Below are 22905 nucleotides of genomic sequence, written 5' to 3' on the forward strand. Positions count from 1 at the left end.
TTTAGTTACCCCATCGACCCGAAACGGGTGCTGTGGAGCAGGGTTCCCATCCGCGTTCCAATCCAGGACTCGTCCACGCACCCATCCATTCTTTCTTGTCTCCTCCACTATAAGGACCAGACTTCCCACGGATAAAGGTTTCGTTTCGCAAAACCATTTCGTTCGTTTGGTCAACGTAGGGAGGTATTCCCGGATCCAACGCTTCTAAAAAATATCCAGTTGGTGTTGAATCTGATACCAGGAGCTTTTGACCACCAGCGCAGGATCGGTAAATCCTGTTGACGGCTGGTGTACTCCCTTGGAACTTCCCAGGAGGAAGTGGTTTGGTGTGAGAGCCGTCTGCGTCCAAAGGCAATATGTGAACGGTCGACTGTTAACAATAGCCTCGGCCGCAACAACCAGCGTCGCCAAACCCTCATCATCCAGTTTCCGGTCGTTGCAGTACGCAGTCTCCATAGCTGTCTTCATCGATCTCACCATCCTTTCCCAGGATCCGCCCATGTGGGGTGCCGATGGGGGTATGAAAATCCACTTTGTATTCGTGTTTGTGAACGTTTCTGCCAATTCCCCATTTATTTTATCAATCATTTTCCCAAGCAGTAGATCGGCGCCCGTAAAGTTAGTGCCATTGTCTGTGTAAATCTCTGCCGGCGACCCGCGAAGATTAACGAAGCGTGTGATGCATTTCACGGTGGATGGCGTAGAAAGACTGTAGGCAACCCCAACATGAACTGCACGAGTGGTCAAGCAAGTGAACAAGCAAACCCAACGTTTCACAGCGCTTCTTCCAACTTTCACAAACAGCGGTCCGAACAAATCAATACCGGTGTGGGTAAATGGTCGTGTGAACGATGCTAATCGAGCCACTGGGAGTGGTGCCATTCGTGGAACTGTCTGTTTCGCCTTCATCAATTTGCACCACTGACACGCAGCTGCGATCTGCTTCACAACTGCCCGCAGCCAAGAGATGTGATAGAATTGACGGATTTCGTTCAGCACGGTTTCAGAATTAGCGTGACCGAAAGCACGATGGAAGTCATCTACGATTAGCTCGGTAACAAAATGTTTCCTTGGGAGGATTACCGGATACCTAGTGTCGAATCGAATGTGCGGAGCAGCGCCAATTCTTCCGTCAACCCGTAGCACCCCGTATTCATCCACTGTTGGAGAATTCTGATAAAAATTACTTGACTTCGCTAGATCCGTTCGTCCCCTCGACAATTTGATCATCTCTTCTGAATATGCTTGCCACTGCACCATCCTCATCAGTGTGTTCTTTGCTTTCTTCAATTCGTCTTGTGTTAGATACAACATTTCCGCTTCTTCTCCTCTACATCGACGTCTACAATTGTCAATGAAGCGGTGCACGTACGCTATTGCTCCCAGGAGACAACGCCACTTGGAGTAGCGGGTAAATCCACGATAGCTTCAGGGACAAGCGATTGTTGTATTACGTAGCATGGCCAAAGCTCCTCTTCTGGAGGAATAGAAGTTGTTGTTTGCTTGGGCCAGTTCTCCTAGGGTTGTTGAAGGAATTCCGGGCCTTTAAACCAGACGTCATTAGTTCCAGGACACGGATTTTTCTTTAATCCGTTGAGGGATTTAATTTACTGGGGACCCAGCGCCACTGTGCAACCTCAGTCATTGACAGCAGCTTTCCAACGCGACACGCCACATATTGCTTATAACGACGATGATCGGCCCGTATCCAGGTCAGTACCGTTGTGGAATCACTCCAGAGAACGCATCGCTTCACTTCAACGGTGTGACTCTCCAAGACAGTTGTCATTAAACGGCTCCCCAAGACCGCTGCTTGCAGCTCCAAACGCGGAATCGAGAGCGGTTTCAGTGGCGCAACCTTTGTTTTTGCAGCAACCAACGAGCACTCAGCTTCACTCTTAAATTTGGCCGTTCTGAAGTAGGCTACAGCGGAAAACGCCGCTTCACTCGCGTCGACGAAGATGTGAAGTTGAAGAGCTTTGTAGGTGTCTGCAGTCGCTCTGGTGAAGTAACACCGTGAGATCCGTAGGTCTTCAATCTTCGGGAACAACTCTGTCCACCTGGTCCATCGGTCAAAGATGTCTTCCGGTACTTTCTAGTCCCACAACAAGCCGGCTCGCCATACGTCTTGGAGCAAAATCTTGCCTTGAATCAGGAACTCACTTAAAAGTCCTAGTGGATCGAAGACTCCCATCAGGCATTTCAGAAGTTGCCGTTTTGTTGGGCGTTCTCCTTTGTCGATCACAAGCTGGATCTCGTCCTTCATTTTCATGGAGAATCGTAATTCGTCATTCACCGTCAGCCACAACATTCCCAGCACTCGATCAGTCCCTTCCGCTGAGTTTAAACAGAAACTTTTACTATCATTCGGATCATTCTCTTTCATCTCCTTCACCAACTCAGCACTGTTCGACAGCCAGTTTCGAAGCTGAAAGCATCCATGTAAGTGGATAAAGCTAGTCTCCTGGGACACACGTACCGCTTCTTCTTCGTTTTCGAAGCTGTCGAGAAAGTCGTCAACGTGGTGATTCTTCACTATTCCTTCGACAGCTCGAGGGAAACGGTCAGCGAACTCTTCGGCATTCTTGTTTTTCACAAACTGTGCCGATGCTGGTGAACTAGTAGAACCGAAGGTGGCGACGTCCATCAAGAAGATGCTCAGGGGCTCTGTTGAATTGTTTCTCCACAAGAAACGTTGCGAATGACGATCCTGTTCCCGTATAAATATCTGGTGGAACATCTCTCGAATATCTGCAGAAACTGTACTGTCGGAAACGAGACGACACTGCTGGCAACGACGTGAGCTGATCGGGACCCTTAAGCAGCATCGTATTTAGAGATATTCCATCTACTTTGGCCGCAGCGTCCCAGATTAAACGGACCTTTCCCGGCTTTCGTGGATTCATCACTGCACCCAGCGGCAAATTCCAGACCCGCTTTGGATCTCCTCGTTTCAGTTCAGCATCGGTCGCACGATGGGCATAGTCTTTCTGTTGGTAATCAGATATCTGCTTCTTCAAACTGACCGCTAACTCGGGATCTCGAGCCATCCTTCGTTCCAGACACTCGAAACGTTTCACCGCCATGCTGAAGCTGTCTGGAAACTCAATATGGTCATATCTCCACAACAATCCCGTTTCGAAGCTGCTTCCGACACGACGGGTTGTTTCTTCTATGATTCGTTTAGCACGCTTGTCCTTTTCGGATTCCAGCTGCATCAGTGATTTCACTCCAGCATCCTCCATCGTGAAGTAATCTCTCACATTGTGTAGATCCTGATCAGTAGCACATTCACATGCATGATAGTTCAACGAATGTGTAATTTCTTTGTGGCTGCCGCCGAAAATGCACCAACCCAATCTGGTTCTAACTGTAACAGGCTCATTTTTTCTGCCTTCTCTTATCTGCAGCGGTATCGTGAGGTTCAGGTTATTTACCCCTATAAGCAGACGAGGAACTGCCTTTTCGTAGCTGGCGATCGGCAGACCTTGAAGATGGGGGAATCGCTGAGATAGTTCGTCGTATCGAAGGCTCTGTTCCGGTAGGGTAAGCTCCATTACTGTACGAACGTCGTTGAGGGTGAACTGTTTTTGTGTATTCGCACTTTTGATTGTCATCCGCACTTGCTTCGACTCCGGCTCGATTCTAGTCACATTCCCTGTCCACTTCAAGCACGAGGATTTCGTCCATCCGTCCATGCTTAGCTGCTTATGCAGAACAGAAGTATCTGATCACATTGTCGATGAGTGTGGTTCTCGGCAGCCGATGAACGCTGTAAAGGATGACTGTTTGAACGATTCGAATGTAACAGTAGGTGATGGCGGTACTGACATCCTTCGATCACGCACTGTGTAGCGTTTCTGTAAGACCTTCGACCATGCGCATTCAAAGAACTTCTGCAGAGTCCGTTATTTTGTGCAAATTTCCACCGATTGTCTATGGAATAGGACCTAAACGTAGAACACTCAGCGACTCGATGTCCCGACTTCTTGCAGCAAGCGCACGAAATCTCATTTACGTGTAGTGGTTCACAAACCTGGTCTGTTTCCCCGATGTGGCCGTTTACTACTCCCCCCTGCTTCTGCTTATACTGACTACCGCTATTTCCACCAGCGTACATCGTAGCTCTGCTAATTGCAACGACGACTCCAAGCATACCGGATGCTGCTGCATGTAATTTGCCCACTGCATCTTGGTGTATGCAGGCAGTTTGTCCACCAGTTCCATCAGCAGGGTAGGATTGGAAAGATGCTCCTGCAGTCCGGCCGCCTCCAAATGATCACACAGACTGCGCACGGCCACGCCGAAATCGATGATAGTCTCCAGCTTCTCCGCTTTCGGTGCTGGAACACTGCGTACATTTTGTAGTAAGGCACTGATTAGTAACTCCGGTCGCCCATACAACAATCGAAGTGTATCAATCACTTGGGGAACCGAATTGGGAAGCAGCCACCTACTTTTGACAGACTCATACGCGGATCCTTTCAAACAGCGTTGAAGACGGGCGAGATTCTCGGCACAATTATATCCACAAGCCAGCGTAGTGTTCATAAAGCTGCTTATGAATATCGACCAATCCGCGGGATCGCCAGAAAACGTTGGCAAATCGCGGGGCATTACTTGTCGCGCGGCTAACTGCGAGGGGGAGGGAGAGAATTGATCAACACTTGGAAAATCCGGTGAAAGAGGACTGTTTCCAGTGAGTAAAGTCGAATTTCTATTCGGCGGAAAAATCGACATGTGCCACCAATTTTCACACTCGTCGCATTGGACCATGTCATCTACCGTGTCTGGACGGTCGCAGTTCACACAATTGTTCGCCATACTCTGCTCTGGCGTGTGTTCGTCCGTAATGCCCGGATTTTCCATATGGAAAAATCTTTAAGAATGTTCCGGCGGTCACGGAACGTATTTTCGAAACACTGGATTCTTTTCAGCGACGAAATTCTATCGAACCGCAATGTGGAAATCCAACTCTCCTCAAATTTTGGTAGGCTAAATAGGTTTAAGCACTAGTGTAAATAGTTTTAAGTAATAGATTTAAGGTATTCACTTTGTTTTAGGTAGATCTAAGAATTAGCGGTAAGTTTTGTATATTTTCTGTCACCTCTTTTGTTTCTGTTTCTGCATGTTTATCTGTTCATTATTTGTCAATTTTTAGTTACCCCATCGACCCGAAACGGGTGCTGTGGAACAGGGTTCCCATCCGCAACACACAGACTTCAAAAACATGAAGCCTGAGGAAATTGGCATTGCAAAATAGATGCAAGTACTTTTGTACTCGCTTGCGTTTCTGGAAATCGGAATGTTTCCCTAACACAGCTTTCAAAACCATGGGAAATTGGCATAGCAAATTGCAAATTATAGTACTTGTTTGCGTTTCTGCAAATTGGATGTTTCTCTAACACAGACTTCAAATCATAAAGCCTGGGGAAATTGGCATTGTAAAACAGATGCAAAACACGGGTACTTTTGTACTCGCTTGCATTTTTGCAAACCGGAATTGTTTTCCCAATACAGATTGCGAAACCAAGAAGTTGGGTGAACCGGAATTGCAGGTACATTCAAGTTGACAATACTTTTGTTAACTGTGGATTTGATAGTGAAGGATACGATATGGTATGGTGTAGTGAATATGGTCGAAGTGGATATTATATTACATATCGAAGAAATCACATTTATGAAAGCAGCGCTATAAAATTATATGTTTATGAATGCTGCAATCGATCGTCGTTATTGGGAAGTTGGAATTGTTGGAAAGGGAGTCTTATTTTCGCTGTGTAATTCCAAGGAAGAATCCATTCCTTTTCAAGCGTTAATAATCCTGCTCCGGATCAACGATGATTCCAATTGTCGGGGCTTGGAGAGGGGTTATAATTGCGCTGGGTATTTCCGAGGAAGAATCGATTCCCCCTCTGAGTGTAAATAATTATTTTCCGACTAAACGAATTTGTATGATAATCACTTTATTCGAAAGATGAAATCTTACTATAAATAAAATAGCTAGAAAATAAAGCGCGGTCGTCGTGAACAGTCGTAAACGGTCGTAAATTGTCGTATTCTTGACGCAAACACAAACAGAGTGAGAGAGTGAGCAGTGGGCAGCTGCGTTGCGTTTTTTGTGTGTGAGAATGTGCGCGTCTGCGTGTGTGCATGAGTTCGTTTGTGCGTGTTTGTGTGTGCGTTTTTTTTAGAATAGCGAGTAGAGAGTAGAGAGAGTAGAGAGTAAAGAGAGTAGAGAGAGTACAGTGTAGAGAATAGAGGTAGTAGAGAGTAGGGAGAGTAGGTAGAGTAGAGAGTAAAGAGTATGAAGAGTAGATAGTACAGAGAGTAGAGAGTAGGGAGAGTAGGTACAGTAGAGCGAGTAGAGAGTAGAGAGAGCAGAGAGTAGAGAGAGTAGAGAGTAGGGAGAGTACAGAGTAGAGAGAGTAGAGAGTAGGGAGAGTAGAGAGAGTAGAAAGTAGGGAGAGTAGAGAGAGTGCAGAATAGAGAGAGCACAGAGTAGAGAGTAGAGATATTAGAGAGTAGAGAGTAGTGAGTTGAGAGAGTAGAGAGTAGAGAGAGTAGAGAGACTACAGAGTAGAGATTAGAGGTAGTAGAGAGTAGAGATAGTGGAGAGAGTAGAGAGAGTAGAGAGTAGAGAGAGTAGAGAGTAGGGAGAGTAGAGTGGATAGAGAGTAGAGAGTAGAGAGAGTAGGGAGAGTAGAGAAAGTAGAGAGTAGAGAAAGTAGAGAGAGTAGAGAGTAGAGAGAGTAGGGAGAGTAGAGAGGGTAGAGAGTAGAGAGAGTAGAGAGTAGGGAGAGTAGAAAGTAGAGAGAGTAGAGAGTAGGGAGAGTAGAGAGTACAGAGAGTAGAGTAGGGAGAGTAGAGAAAGAAGAGAGTAGAGAGAGTAGAGACTAAAGAGAGTGGAGAGTAGGGAGAGTATGAAGAGTAGGGAGAGTACAGATAGTAGAGAGTAGAGAGAGTGGAGAGTAGAGAGAGTAGTGAGATAGTAGAGAGTAGAGAGAATACAGAGTAGCGAATAGAGATAGTAGAGAGTAGAGAGTTGTGGAGTTGCCGGCCTAGAATAGCACTTCGGGTCTTGGTCCCTGTCCCTGTCGTATGAGGCGACTAATCGGGTGACAACGCGAGTAAGGGCGCGGTAAAGCCTATTGGAGATTGCACGGGGGAAATACCGTGTACAGGAACCACGAAAGGAGTGCCAAGCACATCAGGATTGACGCCAGTAAGATCCTGATTACGACATAGAAAACGGACACGATACGGAAACGATTTCAACACGACGCTAAAGGCTGACAGTCGTACTATCCTGTTCCCTGAGTAAGGAAGGGTGACACCGTCCTGAAATGGCGTTTGGGCTAATAGTGCGGTTGCCCCCGTCCCGGTAATAACTTGGCAAGTCTTCGGGTACGTTCGATGCTCGTCTAGGCCCAGGCACTAGGTACTAGGCGTCAGATGTCACATTCCTGACTTGCGCTGATCTGGCTCTGAACACGGTCCCCATGAAGGACCGTGTCAACCCCTGCATGGCCTCACTGCTTGCATAGATAACCATGGGATCACTGGTAGCGACTATGTACAACGAGCGGAGATAGCGGCCCGAAGTTGGGACCCAGAAAAATATGAATAGTTGCAATAACACACCAACAAACGATGGAGAGGAGAATGTGTTCGCGAGAAGCGGACGAATGCTGAGGTCACCTGTCACTCGAGTAGCCACAACGAGTACAAGCAACACAAAACCACAAGAAGTGTTTGCTACCCAAGCATTCCAAGGAGATCTTGGCTCCGTACAGAGCCAGTTGTTTACGCTGACCTCAAGCGCATCCCAAGAAGGGCAACTTGGGAGGCTCAGCATCACGGACGTTAGGAAAAAGGTCAACGAACTTTACGAGTTCGTAAAGGACAAAAACAATGTCCACTTAAAAATAAAACATCTGGTGACGAGCATCAGATCGGTCGTCATGGTTGCTGAACGCGAGCATAAGGAGCTGCAGATGAGAGCAGAGGGTGCTGAAAAGGCTCTGCTCGAGGCGAATGAGAAACCCGTCGAGATACTTGAGACACCGAAGGGTCCTCTGAACACACGATCGGACAAGAGAAGGAGGGACACCCCAGGAGAAGAAGAAGAGCTGAAAAAGGCCAAGAACGATCTGAGTAACGCGAAAGGAGGTGAAAGCAGTGAATGGCGTACTGTCGATAACCAGGCAGAAAAACGCAAAAAACAGAAGGAGAAGAAGAAAAAAGTTGAGCAGGAAAAGAAGAAACTCGGACCTCGAGTGGAGCGAATCAAGGGCGATGCTTTGATCGTTGAAGTGTCAGCAGGAGTATCGTATGCAGCTATCCTTCGGAAAGTGAGAGACGATCCGGAGTTGCAGACACTGGGCGAGAACGTCGTGAAAACTAGGCGCACGCAGAAAGGCGAGATGCTCTTCGAGCTTAAAAAAGATCCAGCGGTTAAGAGCTCTGCTTTCAAACAACTCATTGAGAAGTCACTAGGGGAGGAGGCGAAGGTGAGAGCTCTCTCTCAGGAATCAACCATCGAGTGCCGGTATCTGGACGAGATCACGACTGTTGAGGAATTGAGAACTGCGTTACAGTCACAATGTGACCTTGGCGATGTGCCAATGACAATCCGGCTGAGAAAGGCATACGGTGGGACACAAACGGCCTCGATACGGCTCTCGAAACAAGCTGCGAATAAACTGGTGGAGAAGGGTAAAATAAAAGTGGGGTGGTCCGTGTGCCCGATGAAAGCTCCCCCTCGTATGGCCAAGCAAATGGAGAGATGCTTTCAATGCATGGGATTCGGTCACCAGGCGAAAAACTGCGGTGGTCCTGACAGATCGAAATTGTGCAGGAAGTGCGGGACGGAAGGTCACGTTGCTAGAGACTTCACAAAGCAACCGAGGTGCATGTTGTGCAAGGAGGAGGACGGAAACGACCACGTCACAGGTAGCTTCAAATGTCCGGCGTACAAAAAGGCGATTGCGGGTTCGCAGTAATGGAGGTTACCCAGCTCAACCTCAATCATTGCGACATAGCACAGCAATTGTTGTGGCAGTCAACAACTGAAACTAAATGCGACGTTGCAATGATCGCAGAACCGTACCGAGTTCCTCGCGATAACGGAAAATGGGTGGTGAATAAAGCAGGGATGGCTGCAATACTAGTGATGGGAAGGTTCCCCATCCAAGAAGTGGTGGAAAGCTCACAGGAAGGTTTCGTGATCGTCAAAATCAACGGAATCTTCATGTGTAGTTGCTATGCACCCCCAAGATGGTCAGCGGAGCAGTTTCACGAGATGTTGGACGTACTCACGGATAAGGTCAGCGGCCGCAAACCAGTCATCATCGGAGGAGACTTCAACGCCTGGGCTGAGGAGTGGGGAAGCAGATGCACCAACGCCAGGGGGTACAGCCTACTAGAAGCCTTCGCAAAACTAGACGTCACACTTCTGAACGAAGGCACTAGCAGCACCTTTCGAAGGGACGGCCGCGAATCCATCATCGATGTAACTTTCTGCAGTCCATCACTGGCGGCTAATACGAAGTGGAGAGTGTCGGAGGGATACACACACAGCGACCACCAGGCAATCCTGTATAGTGTCGGCCAACGGAATCCCGCAGCGGTACGGAATACAAAAACCTTTGAGCGGAAGTGGAGGACAAAGGTTTTTGACAAGGAGCTTTTCGTCGAAGCACTACGCATAGACAGCAGAACTCTTAATCTGAGCGCCGACGGGCTGACAGGAACATTGGTGAGGGCATGCGATACAGCGATGCCGAGAAGACTGAACCCGACGAATGAACGACGTCCAGCCTACTGGTGGAACGAGACACTCAGCATCCTCCGCGCTAACTGTCTACGAGCCAGAAGAAGAGTCCAGAGGGCACGAACCGATGTAGAGAGAGAGGAGCACCGCGCGTCTTTCCGAGCGACCAGAGCCGCCTTGAAACGAGAGATACGTAGGAGCAAATCGAACTGCTATAGGGAGCTGTGTCGAGACGTCGACGCAAATCCTTGGGGTGAAGCATATCGAATCGTGATGGCGAAATTCCGTAGTTCAACGACTCCCATGGAATTATGTCCGGAAAAACTCGAGGTCATTGTGAATGGACTCTTTCCGCAGCACGACCCACCGACGTGGCCACCCACACTGTACGGTGAGGACGAAGCAGAGAACGCACAAGTCACCAACGAAGAACTCATCGCGGTGGCAAAAGGTCTAAAGTTGAAAAAAGCACCCGGCCCCGACGGAATCCCCAATGTGGCCCTGAAATCGGCGATCCTTGCTTTCCCCGACATGTTCAGGGTGGTGCTGCAGAAATGCCTGGATGACGGTCTCTTCCCTGCGGAATGGAAGATACAAAAGTTGGTGCTGCTCCCGAAACCAGGAAAGCCACCTGGAGATCCAGCGTCGTATAGGCCTATTTGTTTGTTGGATACTTTGGGAAAGCTCTTGGAAAGTGTTATTCTCAACAGACTGGTGAAATGCACGGAGGATGACCACGGATTGTCGAAAATGCAGTTCGGGTTCCGGAAAGGAAAGTCGACAGTGGACGCTATTCGGACAGTTATCGAGAAAGCTCAGGTCTCGCTTAAACAAAAACGAAGAGGCGACCGTTACTGCGCGGTGATTTTGATTGACGTGAAGAACGCCTTCAATAGTGCCAGCTGGGAGGCCATCGCCGAGGCGCTACACAGATTGAAGGTCCGTAGCTACCTGTACAGGATACTGAGGAGTTATTTCCAGAATCGGATCCTGGTATACAACACAGACAGGGGACAGATAGTGAAGAATATCTCGGCGGGAGTTCCACAAGGTTCCATCCTAGGTCCTACGCTTTGGAACACGATGTACGACGGTGTTCTAAGGCTGAAGCTACCCAGAGGTGTGGAGATCGTGGGCTTCGCGGACGACATCGTAACAACGGTAATCGGCGAGACGCTTCAGGAGGTGGAAATGTTGGCGACTGAGGCTGTAGACATGATCGGTAGTTGGATGGACAGCGTAAAGCTCCAGATGGCACATCACAAAACCGAGGTGCTGTTAGTGAGCAATCGTAAGGCAGTGCTGCGGGCAGAGGTATCGGTCGGAGGACATACCATCGTTTCGAAGCGGGCGGTGAAGTACCTCGGAGTCATGATCGACGACCGGCTGAACTTCAACCAGCACGTCGACTATGCATGTGGGAAGGCGTCAAAGGCCATCAACGTGGTGGCGAGGATCATGCCAAATAGCTTTGGCCCAAGCAGCAGCAAGAGGCGTCTCTTGGCAAGTGTATCTTCATCGATACTGAGGTATGGTGGCCCTGCCTGGTTGGCGGCTCTGGAAACCCACCGAAATCGGAGGAAGCTGAACAGCACATTCCGACTCATGGCCATGCGAGTCGTAAGTGCTTATAGGACCATTTCGACAGAAGCTGTGTGTGTAATCGCCGGAATGATTCCCATCTGCATCACTCTGGCGGAAGATAGCGAGTGCTACAAGCGACGGGAAAGCAGAGGTATCCGGAAATTGATGAGAGCGGAGTCGTTGGACAAATGACAGTATGAATGGGATACGGCAGAAAATGGTAGATGGACGTACAGGCTGATACCGGTACTTTCGACCTGGTTGAACAGGAAACACGGTGAAGTTAACTTTTACTTGACGCAGTTTCTGTCTGGGCATGGCTGTTTCAGGCAATATCTACACCGGTTCGGGCACGCAGTTTCACCCCTCTGTCCGGAGTGTGGAGATATGGAGGAAACACCGGAGCACGTCGTTTTTGTCTGTCCCAGGTTCACCGAAAGGCGCGAGGGGCTGCCTGCACTTCATGTCGGGAATATTGTGGAGGAGATGTGTCGCGACGAGATGATCTGGAATGCCGTGAGCAGTGCAATCACACAAATCATGTCGGAGCTGCAGCGAAGGTGGAGGGCTGACCAAAGTGCTGACAACGTCCGACGGTGAAAGGTGAACAACGGCGACGGCTGTTGCAAGAGATGGTACCTCACGAGAGTAGCTGTGACGGGGTGCGCGTTGTGTTGGAGGGCACCACCTAATCGGCTCTCCGCTGGGAAGAGAAATCCTGCGAGGGTGACTGTGACGGGGCGCGCGTCAAGTTGGAGGGCGCTTCCTAATCGGTGCACGTCTTGACAGGTAAACGGATGCCGATTTAATAACTACGACGGAGTGAGTGTCAAGGAGGGCGTCTTCAAACTGGTGTATACCCCACGAGAGCTGCTGTGATGGAGTGCGCGTCATGTTGGAGGGCACTACCTAATCGGCGCTCCGATGGGAAGAGAAATCCTGCGAGGGTGACTGTGACGGGGCGCGCGTCAAGTTGGAGGGCGCTTCCTAATCGGTGCACGTCTCGACAGGTAAACGGATACTGCCGCGGAGAACAGCAAAAGGCCTGCCTGACAACGCCTGATCGTGGCCTGGATGGAGGAACACCGCGAACATTTCGAAGGAACGAGCATCAAGGATGAAGCCACGATCAAAATGGTGAATACCCCACGAGAGTAGCTGTGACGGAGTGCGCGTCAGGATGGAGGGCACTGCCTAATCGGCGCTCCGTTGGGAAGAGAAATCCTGCGAGGGTGACTGTGACGGGGCGCGCGTCAAGTTGGAGGGCGCTTCCTAATCGGTTCACGTCTCGACAGGTGAGAAACCCCGCGAGGGTGGCTGTGACGGGTTGCGCGTCAAGTTGGAGGGCAATTCCTAATCGGTTCACGTCTCGACGGGTAAATTCAAAATGCCTGCGAAGAGGACATCAGCGCAGTGGAATTAATAACGAATGGAAAGAAAAAAATATTGAGAAAAAGGGAAGGACAACGCTAGTTAGCGTTGAAAACTCGAGAAGTGCATGAGCACAGCCGCCCCCTGAAGTAGTCGCCTAGATGTGGTCCCAGGGGGAATAAGGCAACGAGTAGAGGGCTTGGTTTTTGTGGGTGCGATCCCCACTCGACGTCTGGGTTAACCCTTCCCAGGTAAGGCTGGTAGAGCGTTCCTCACCTCTTTAAAAAAAAAAAAAAAAAAAGAGTAGAGAGAGTAGACAGTGTACAGAGTAGAGAGTAGAGATAGTACAGAATGGAGAGTAGAGAAAAGAGGGAGTAGAGAGTAGAGAGTAGATAGAGTAGAGAGAGTAGAGAGTAGATAATAGAGAGAGAACAGAGTAGAGAGGGTAGAGAGTAGAGTCGAGAGTAGAGAGACAAGAGAAAGCAGAGAGTAGAGAGAGTAGATAGTAGAGATGGGCAAAACAGTTCACTTTAATGAACCGTTCAGTGACCAACCGTTCACTTAAGTGAAATAGTTCTTTTGAGCAGTTCACTCACTCTTTCGTACATTAGAGGGATATGCCAAATCATGTATAAAAAGTGTGAAATGTTATGTAGGACTGTTCTTTTCATTCATAAAATGCTGTTTGTTAGCAATAACTCTGTGTCCGAATTTTGTTTAAAATATCTTAGCAGAATAGAAAATCAAACTATGATTTTGAAATTTTGATCTATTTTGAGCCGTGATTTATTATTTTCAGCACAAACTAGCGTTGCGCTGCTTTTCTACAATGTTTTGCAATAACTGCTATAGCAAAACTGTACCAAAACGCGAAAGACTTTCTCGAAATTATCAAGCACAATATGATATAATATAAAAACATTTCATATCAGCGACACAAATTTTTATTTACTGTTGAAAAATACTGTTTGAATCGTTTCGCTTTCACTTGTTTTTTTTTCTTGTGATTGCATATCTTTCTGAAATATTTACCCTCAACTTGAAAATATGAAATTAAAACTTTATTTGATAAATAATCGAACAATCCAATTTAAGAACCATCGTATCCTGAAATATTGCGTTTTATTATGAAAACGACAATACCGATATCTTATTTTTGTTATTTCATGGGGCTATCGTTTGTTTCCATTCGTTAATTTGAGGACTATTTACCTTGCAGCAGCATTCGTCTATCACTCGTTCGCTCGCCTTCCTCTTATACACCGATCGCCATACACAGTTCGTTCTGAACTGTACGCACAGTTCAGCCAGCGGTCAGTTCGTTCTGAACTGTATACACAGTTCCGCCAGCGGTCATCGTATACAGTTCGTTCTGAACTGCATACACAGTTCATCGTTCACCATTCAGTTCGTTCTGAACTGAACTGTATGAACTGTGTATACAGCGGTCTTCGTACACAGTTCGTTCTGAACTGGGTAAGCAGTTCATGTGAACTGTTGCCCAGTAAAAGAGAACGACCGTTCGTTCACTCTTTTTGGTGAACTAGTTCTTTTGAACAGTTCATGAACGGTTTGCCCATCTCTAGTATATAGTAGAGGCAGTAGAGAGTAGAGAAAGTGGAGAGTAGAGAGTAGAAAGCAGAGGGTGAAGAGTAGAGAGTTTAAAATAAACAGCAGAGAATAGAGAGAAGAGAGAACAAAGTATAGAGTAGATAGTAGGAAATGAAGAGTAGAGAGTTGAATATCAAAATCAAAATTGAAAGAGCAACAATTGATCGCAGAGAAAGAGTAGAAGTTTGAGACATAGAGACATTTGGACTAAAACAGAAACATTGAATAACAGAAAAAAAAGACGGGTGGGTAATGTCAGGGACATAACCGGAGTGACGTAGGACTATACAAAGGGGACAGCTTTTGTTAAATATATATTTTAAATATATTGTTTTATTTTCTTCTCCTACGTGAATACCTACCTATCTACCTGAAAAATGGATTAGTTTACTGTTTACTCTTTATGAATATGTTGAGGGTTGAAAAGAACCTTTGGTGTTGTGTTTTTGTTATCACTCGATATTCCCATCTTGTTCGGTTAAACCTTCCTGTTTAGCTATTACGTTTGCCACTCGCCACAGCTTTCACAGTTGGAAAATTTCTTCCTATCCAGCTTGTGACATATTGTTCAGTAAATTACATTTAATGCGACGTGCCGGAGAAGCAGTTTGCCACTCACTGAAACTAATTGTTGCCTTGATGAGCGCCGAACCGAAGCTGCTCTGTTCTTGATGCGGGTTTTCTGATTGTCGTGAGCAGCTTTGCAAGCCAACTCGAGCACTCCGACGGCCGAAACTCTATAATCGCTGTTAGGTATACTGGTGCTCCGGCACCAATCCGTTCGGCCTAGTTACCCTTGCGGAGCAATCAGTGAATGCGACCAACAGAGAACTGGAGACCTGCATGGTTCGAGTGAGACTTTGCCTTTTCCTTAACTTGTCCTCCTTTGTTACGTCCACGGTGCCGATGCCGTACAACCACACGGGTTTACGGTTTGAAAGAAAATAAGATATTTTTTTGGGGTTCGCGTGTTTTATACTCTAGCGGTACACACTCACAGGATAGAGACAAATCGGCAGACTCAGCCAGAGGGGCGAGTCCAACGAGACGAACGAATGAGCGTTAAAAGGGAGCGATGGCAAAAAAAATACATTCATTACGATTTGTTCGCTCGTTGGATTCACATGCAGGCTGAAAAGGGTCCTTTTCAGGATCACAAAATTATCTTCAATCTAAAGAGTTTATTGTTTTGTTGTCACTCGATATCCCCATCTTGTTCGGCTAAACCTTTCTGTTTAGCGATTGCATTTGCCACTCGCCTCATCTTTCACAGTTGGAAAATTTCTTCCCATCCAGCTTGTGACATATTTTACAGTAAATTACATTCAATGCAACGTACCGAAGCGCCACTCAGTGTCGCATTGGAGGCGATTTGAACCTGTAATTGAACATTTGCGATGACAGTGGTACAGTGTCGACTTTCAATGTGCGGTCATAATTTGGATCTCTATGTTTACAAAAATGTCCAACTAAATAAGTCGCATTACATGTCCGTCCAATTAGCTAAATGTCGAACTAATTGTAAATTACTGTACTTTCAATCTGGAAACAATTTAAGAGTTGGTGAAAATTGAATAATCTTGAAAGTCCCCAACTATCAATAAGCTCAGAACTACTGCCAAATTCACATACTCATCAGATCCTGGCAAACAAATTATGAAAACATCAATTTGTGTTTTATTATTATTTTGGATAATGTTTTAGAACGCATTGAACTTTATTTCCTAAACTCTTTTTTTGGAAGGTTTAATGGCCCTGAAAAGCGCCTTGTTTTATGGAATGGTTCCAATTTAGAAAACTTAGTACTCGTGGTTTTGAAAAAAAAACCATTTCAAACGCCCTCGATGCCGCTTTGTTCTGGATTTGCCACCAAAGCAGATTGTAAAAAGAACAATCTTTTTTCTTCTGCTACCTGCTGCCGTTTTGCGATTACGTTTGCCACTCGCCACTCGCTGCAACTGCCTGTTGTTGTCTTGATGTGTTCTGTTCTGAATGCGGTTTTTCTTATCGTCGCGAGCAGCTTTACCAGCCAACTCGATCACTTCGGCGGCCGAAACTATATAACGGCGGCGACTGGTGCACTGGTACTAACGCGCTCGGCCTAGCTACCCTTGCGGGGAACTCCATATCAACACGGTTCGAGCGGGACTTTGCCTTTCCCTTCACTTTTCCTCCTTTACCATGTCCAGACATGGGTGCTTGGGTTGGTTTGTTGATGTGTTGTGATGCGAACCGATGTGGTGTACGGTTTGAATGAGAATGATCGTTACGGCAGCGGAGCGGGGATTTTTAAGCTGACTGGCTGCCTCGAGAATTACGCATGTGTGAGACTGCGACCAATGTTTCGTTCATTTTTTTCTTTTTCCTTTCCAATCGTGCTTCATTCTATTTCGCTGCTGCTCTGGTTGCCCGTTTTGGTCGGTACGATTTGAGGAGCACAAAATGGACCAATCAAAAATGGGCACATAGTGAATTTTGAGAATGCTTGATATTTCACAATTATTCAATTATTTATCTCAAGAAAAATGAAATGTTATTCGTTATGATAGATGCGTAGATATATTTCCTATCAATTGATGCAAAAACCTTTGCGATCTATTGAGAAATGCTCGAGTTATAAGCGTTCCAAATCTTGCATTTTTTCGTACTTGTTCAGTGCCTAGATTTCCATTTCACCCCCTATATCTTCCGGTTAGACGTAGTCCTACGTCAAAAAGGTGCGAGAGTCTGTTTGAGTGCAACAGCAAAGCTATTCCAATGACTTTGCGGTAAACTTATTAAAACATAGAATTGGGCCGCTAGTGTTTAAGATTTGTATGATTGTTACTTATTGATTGCTAAGTCAACGTTAGTCCTACGTCCACCTTGCGGTTATAACAAAGATATAACCCCCTTCTAGTTTTTTTTCTGATTTTCTGAACGTACAGCCTACGATGAACTTATTCCATGTAATTCCACGCATACACCGAGTACAATTAGCATCTACCCCATTGAATGGACTAAGCGATACATGTAGATGACCAAAGCGTTATACCAAATGTGCAGTCTGCTGACATCAATGTACAAACACAACATTAGCCCTTTTTGACGTAGGACTACGTCTTTCATTTCTATACCGGGGTGTAAAATCAAAGTTTCGAAAACGAAAGCGTTACGCCGGAGACCGAGATTTTGAGCATTAATAGCTTCTAAACAACTGAACGAAATGGTATGATGAACACTTCATTCGAAAGATAAAATGTCTACGCGTTATATACTTGTTACTTTTCGATCCAAAAAATTGTTTCAATAGTCTTAAAATTGCCTTCAAAACAGGCTATTGAAATCACCAATCGGTATATAAGCGAGCGCCACTCGGAAATCCACTCAGTTCTAGTTGAACAGCGATTGGAGCATGGTGAAGCTCTTCGTTTATCATTAAAGCGCGAATGAACGGTGTCACCAAGAGCCTGTTTGTGCACCTTAGGCCAGAAGGGAATCCATCAGGAGGAGAGTGATGCCGCAAATGGTTCCCCGGGAAGAGATCGGAGCAGCCGCCACACACACACATACACGCGCGGAACTCTTCGTTTGGATGCCATTCAGCATCGAGAAAATTCCGGAAAGATTCAATAGTTGCTGAAAAATAATCTGCCCCTGGGAACTGAAAAATACATTCATGCGAAAGAGTTCATTTTAATGTTTTTTATCCATGTAACATTGCGACCATATATTTTTCAATTAAGTGCCATTAACAGGTGGTTATCGAGTTAGCATTACCTTCTTCGTGGGCTTCGAGTATCGAGGAAAATCAGGAAAAATCTAATCGTTGCTGAATAATAATCTGCCAGTTCCCCTGGGAATTGAAAAATACATTGATGCGAAAGAGTTTATTCTAATGTTTTCTATCCATATGACACTACAACCAAATACATTTGGTTTTGTGATTTTTCAATCAATCGCAATTAACAGGAAAGCTTCTGAAATTATTCTTCCCCATCAGTAGAAAATTTTCGTATCCAATATTGTATGCGCGCGCAACGGAAAATGTTTCGCATCGCGAAAATTATATAATTTTCAATTGATTATTGCTCAGTCGCCGAAAGTTTGAAACTCAGAGAGTTTGCCTTCCAAATTGCCATCGTAAACCACACCTTCTCTCGATTCAATCACGCACAAAAAGCATACTTGAGCGATATTCTGGTGGTGAAAGCATTCATTTTTCGTGACGACATCGACAAGGCAACATCGTTATTGAACGAGCTGAACGAGCGGAACGAGCTGGACGAGCTGGACGGCGAGGGATCAAGAGATTCATTATCCGGCCTAACCTAACTTGAAACACATACAGTTTGTTTGGAACTGTAAGGGAGCGCAGAAAAGCCGATCCATCAGAAGAAGAGAAGACGACTGAGAAATTATCAGCACCGAAAAACGGTTCCATTTGAGATATCGAAGCGGCCGCCACAACACACATATATATACGTGCGGAACTTCTTCCGTTTAAATGCCATCCAGCATCGAGAGGATTCCGGAAAATTATTATCGTTGCTGAATAATAATCTGCCAGTTCCCCTGGGAATAGAAAAATACATCCATGAGAAAGAGTTTTTTTAAATGTTTTCAAATATATAACACTGCGATCAAATACATTTGTTTCTGTGATTTTTCAATCAAGTGCAATTAACAGGTGCTTATCGAGTTAGCATTAACCACTGGTGGGCTTCGAGTATCGGAGATTATCTGGGAAGATGTTATTGTTGCTGAAAAATAGTCTGCCAGTTCCCCTGGGAATTGAAAAATACATTCATGCGAAAGAGTTTATTTTAATGTTTTCTATCCATATAACACTGCGACCAAATACATTTGGTTTTGGGATTTTTCAATCAAGTGGAATTAACAGGTGCTTACATATAACATATAACACTGCGACGAAATACATTCGGTTATGTGATTTTTCAATCAAGTGTGATTGGCAGGAAAGGTTCTGAAGAGTATTCTTCCCCATCAGTAGGATATGTTCGTTTCCAATATTGGATGCGCGCGCAACGGAAAATGTTTCGCATCGCGAAAACATAATTCTCAATCGATTATTGCTCAGTCGCTGAAAGTTTCAAACTCAGAGAGCTCATTCCCCTCTAGTTTGCCTTTCAAATTACCATCGTAAACCACACCTTCTTTCTATTCAATCACGGACAAAAAGCATACTTAAGCGATATTCTGGTGGTGAAACGCATTCATTTTTCGTGAGGACATCGACAAGACAACATCGCTACTGAACGAGTTGAACGAGCTGGACGGCGAGGGATCAAGAGATTCATTACCTGACCTGACTTGAAACGCATTCAGTTAGTTTAGAATTGTGAGGAAGCGCAGAAAAGCCGATCCATCAGAAGAAGAGAAGACGACCGAGAGAATAGCAGCATCCAGCATCGAAAAACGGTTCCGTTTGAGACATCGAAGCAGCCGCCACACACATATATACGTACGGAACTTCTTTCGTTTAAATGCCATCCAGCATCGAGAAGATTCCGGAAGAATATTATCGTTGCTGAAAAATAATCTGCCAGTTCCCATGGGAATTGAAAGATACATTCATGCGAAAGAGTTTATTTAAATGTTTTCTAACCATATAACACTGCGACTAAATATATTTGGGTTTGTGATTTTTCAATCAAGTGCAATTAACAGGTGGTTATCAAGTTAGCATTAACCATTGGTGGTGGACTTCGAGAAGAATCGAGAAGAATCCGGAAAGATGTCATTGTTACTGTAAAACAATCTGCCAGTTCCCCTTGGCAGTGTTTGCCAAATGATCCACTCATTGAAAAAATCGCTTTTGTTCGTTCAAATATGATCTTTCAGGAAACATTTCCCCCAGCGGTATTCTTTTGTTGTTATGTGTTGCAAATCACGACACAAAAGAGAACGAGACAACTCTGCATCGGCTCGCACTTTATTGCACACCAGCATGCAAGGAAAGCTGTCATATACGCTTTTGGCCAGAAAGCTTATTTTCTTCTTTGCCTCTAACATATGCATATCGACCTCTCCATGCATCATGAAACAGCAGGATCGTACGGACCACGCAAAGCGAAAGATTCATATTCAGCTAATGTAGCAGATCCTGATTTTTAAGTCTCAGAGAGTGCAAACTATATTATTATTTAGCTCGATAGAGGCTAAGGGAGGGTAGTCAGATTATATTTTCCATTTTTAACGCCGCTATCCCTTGAAATATGTATATTCATATAGACCGCATAGTTTTACTAGCAACACCGCTCCAGTGAGAAGCAAAAACTCTCGCGTTTTATCTCTTTTCCCATTCGCTGCTCTCCGCAAATGATGACTGAATGATAACGTAATTTTTCTTGTATCATTTATTGCTTTGCACTTTTCTGTGCAGTGGGCTTCGCTATAGTAAAATGGGACGATATATGCGGTTCAAACTTGTATGCAGGCTTCGAAAATGGTATGCGATGTTTGATACAGATCGGATATGCAATCAACAGTCTTCGTTCCTCTCTTAGTTTAATCATTTAGTGTAACACAAGTGATTACTGACATTCATACAAGTATCTGAATGATCCTCTCACATTTGGTTATATGTTCGTGAGAGTTTACTTGCATGACACATTGTGTATCATTCAATTTTGATCGAAATCCAAACACTGCCCCTTGGAATTGAAAATTACATTCAAGCGAAAGAGTTTCTTTTAATGTTTTCTATCCACAAAGTTGCTGCTGCGATCGAATACATTTGGTTTTGTGATTTTTCAATCAAGTGTAATTGATTAGCAGGAAAGCTTCTGAAGATTATTCTCCCCCATCAGTAGGATATTTTCGTATCGAATACAGTTTGCGCGCGCAATGGAAAATGTTTCGCATCGCGAAAATCATATAATTTTCAATCAATTATTGCTCAGTCGCCGAAAGTTGCAAACTCAAAGAGTTCATTCGCCTCTAGTTTGCCTTCCATATTGCCATCGTAAACCACACCTTCTTTCGATTCAGTCACGGACAAAAAGCATACTTAAGCGATATTCTGAAACGCATTCATTTTTCGTGAGGACATCGACAAGACATCATCGTTACTGAACGAGTTGAACGAGCTGGATGGTGAGGGATCAAGGGATTCATTACCTGGCCTGACCTAACCTGAAAGGCATTCAGTTTGTTTGGGACTGTGAAGGAGCGCAGAAAAGCCGATCCATCAGAAAGAGAAGAGAAGACGACCGAGAGAATACCAGGTTCTGCTTGAGGCATCGGAGCAATTGCCATACACACACACACGCATACACGCGCGCAACTCTTTACGTTTGCTGGTTATCGAGAAGAATCCGGAAAGAAGTGATCGTTGCTGCAAAATAATCTGCCAGTTCCCCTTGGCATCGAAAATAACATGCAAGCGAAAGAGTTTATTTTAATGATTTTTTATGTTTTTCTGCGACCAAATACATTTGGTTCTGTTATTTTTCAATCAAGTGCAATTAGCAGGAAAGCTTCTGAAGAATATTCTTCCCCATCAGTAGGATATTTTCATATCCAATATTGGATGCATAAAACCTTGTACCTCCAACGTAACGCTCTCGTTTTCGAAGTCCCCCAAATATTCATTTATTCTTTCATTCAGAATGGATTCAGATTCAACTTCAAACAAATGATCACTAAATCAACGATAGTCCTACGTCACCATTGCGGTTATACCATAGATATAACCCACTTCCTGTTTTTCAATTCGACTCTGTTACAATTGAATCGCTAAATGAGCCTAATAAAATAAACAGATGGGATAAAAAACATTTGCCGGTAAACGAGCTCCGACATCCGACATGATTCGTTCGAGAACTCGCGAGCTGATCGGACAAGTTTGAGAATCGATCCGATAACGGTGTTTTTTTTCACGCAGATCTATATTGTGCTTTTTTGACGTAGGACTACGTCTAACCGGAAGATATAGGGGGTGAAATGGAAATCTAGGCACTGAACAAGTAGGAAAAAATGCAAGATTTGGAACGCTTATAACTCGAGCATTTCTCAATAGATCGCAAAGGTTTTTGCATCAATTGATAGGAAATATATCTACGCATCTATCATAACGAATAACATTTCATTTTTCTTGAGATAAATAATTGAATAATTGTGAAATATCAAGCATTGTCCAAATACACTATGTGCCCATTTTTGATTGGTCCATTTTGTGCTCCTCAAATCGTACCGACCAAAACGGGCAATCAGAGCAGCAGCGAAATACAATGAAGCACGATTGGAAAGGAAAAAGAAAAAAATGAACGAAAAATTGGTCGCAGTCTCATACATGCGTAATTCTCGAGCCAGCCAGTCAGCTTAAATATCCTCGCTCCGCTGCCGTAACGATCATTCTCATTCAAACCGTACACCACATCGGTTCGCATCACAACATATCAACAAACCAACACAAGCAGACATGTCTGGACATGACAAAGGAGGAAAAATGAAGGGAAAGGCAAGGCAATTCGCCAATTGCTCCGCAAGGGTAGTTAGGCCGAGCGCTTTAGTACCAGTGCACCAGTCCACCTAGTCGGTGTTATATAGTTTCGGCCGCC

At 45.2% G+C, this 22905-nt stretch overlaps 1 protein-coding gene across 1 annotated transcript; it reads right to left on the reverse strand.

The window, feature by feature from the left end:
* Positions 1–204: 204 nt before the first annotated feature.
* On the reverse strand, positions 205–1314 carry LOC129766299 (uncharacterized). The gene has a single exon (XM_055766821.1). It carries the CDS (start codon positions 1312–1314, stop codon positions 205–207), a length of 1110 nt encoding a protein of 369 aa, XP_055622796.1.
* Positions 1315–22905: the final 21591 nt, after the last annotated feature.

The sequence above is a fragment of the Toxorhynchites rutilus genome, chromosome 2 (genome assembly GCF_029784135.1).
Source record: "Toxorhynchites rutilus septentrionalis strain SRP chromosome 2, ASM2978413v1, whole genome shotgun sequence".
Taxonomy (NCBI): Eukaryota; Metazoa; Arthropoda; class Insecta; order Diptera; family Culicidae; genus Toxorhynchites; species Toxorhynchites rutilus.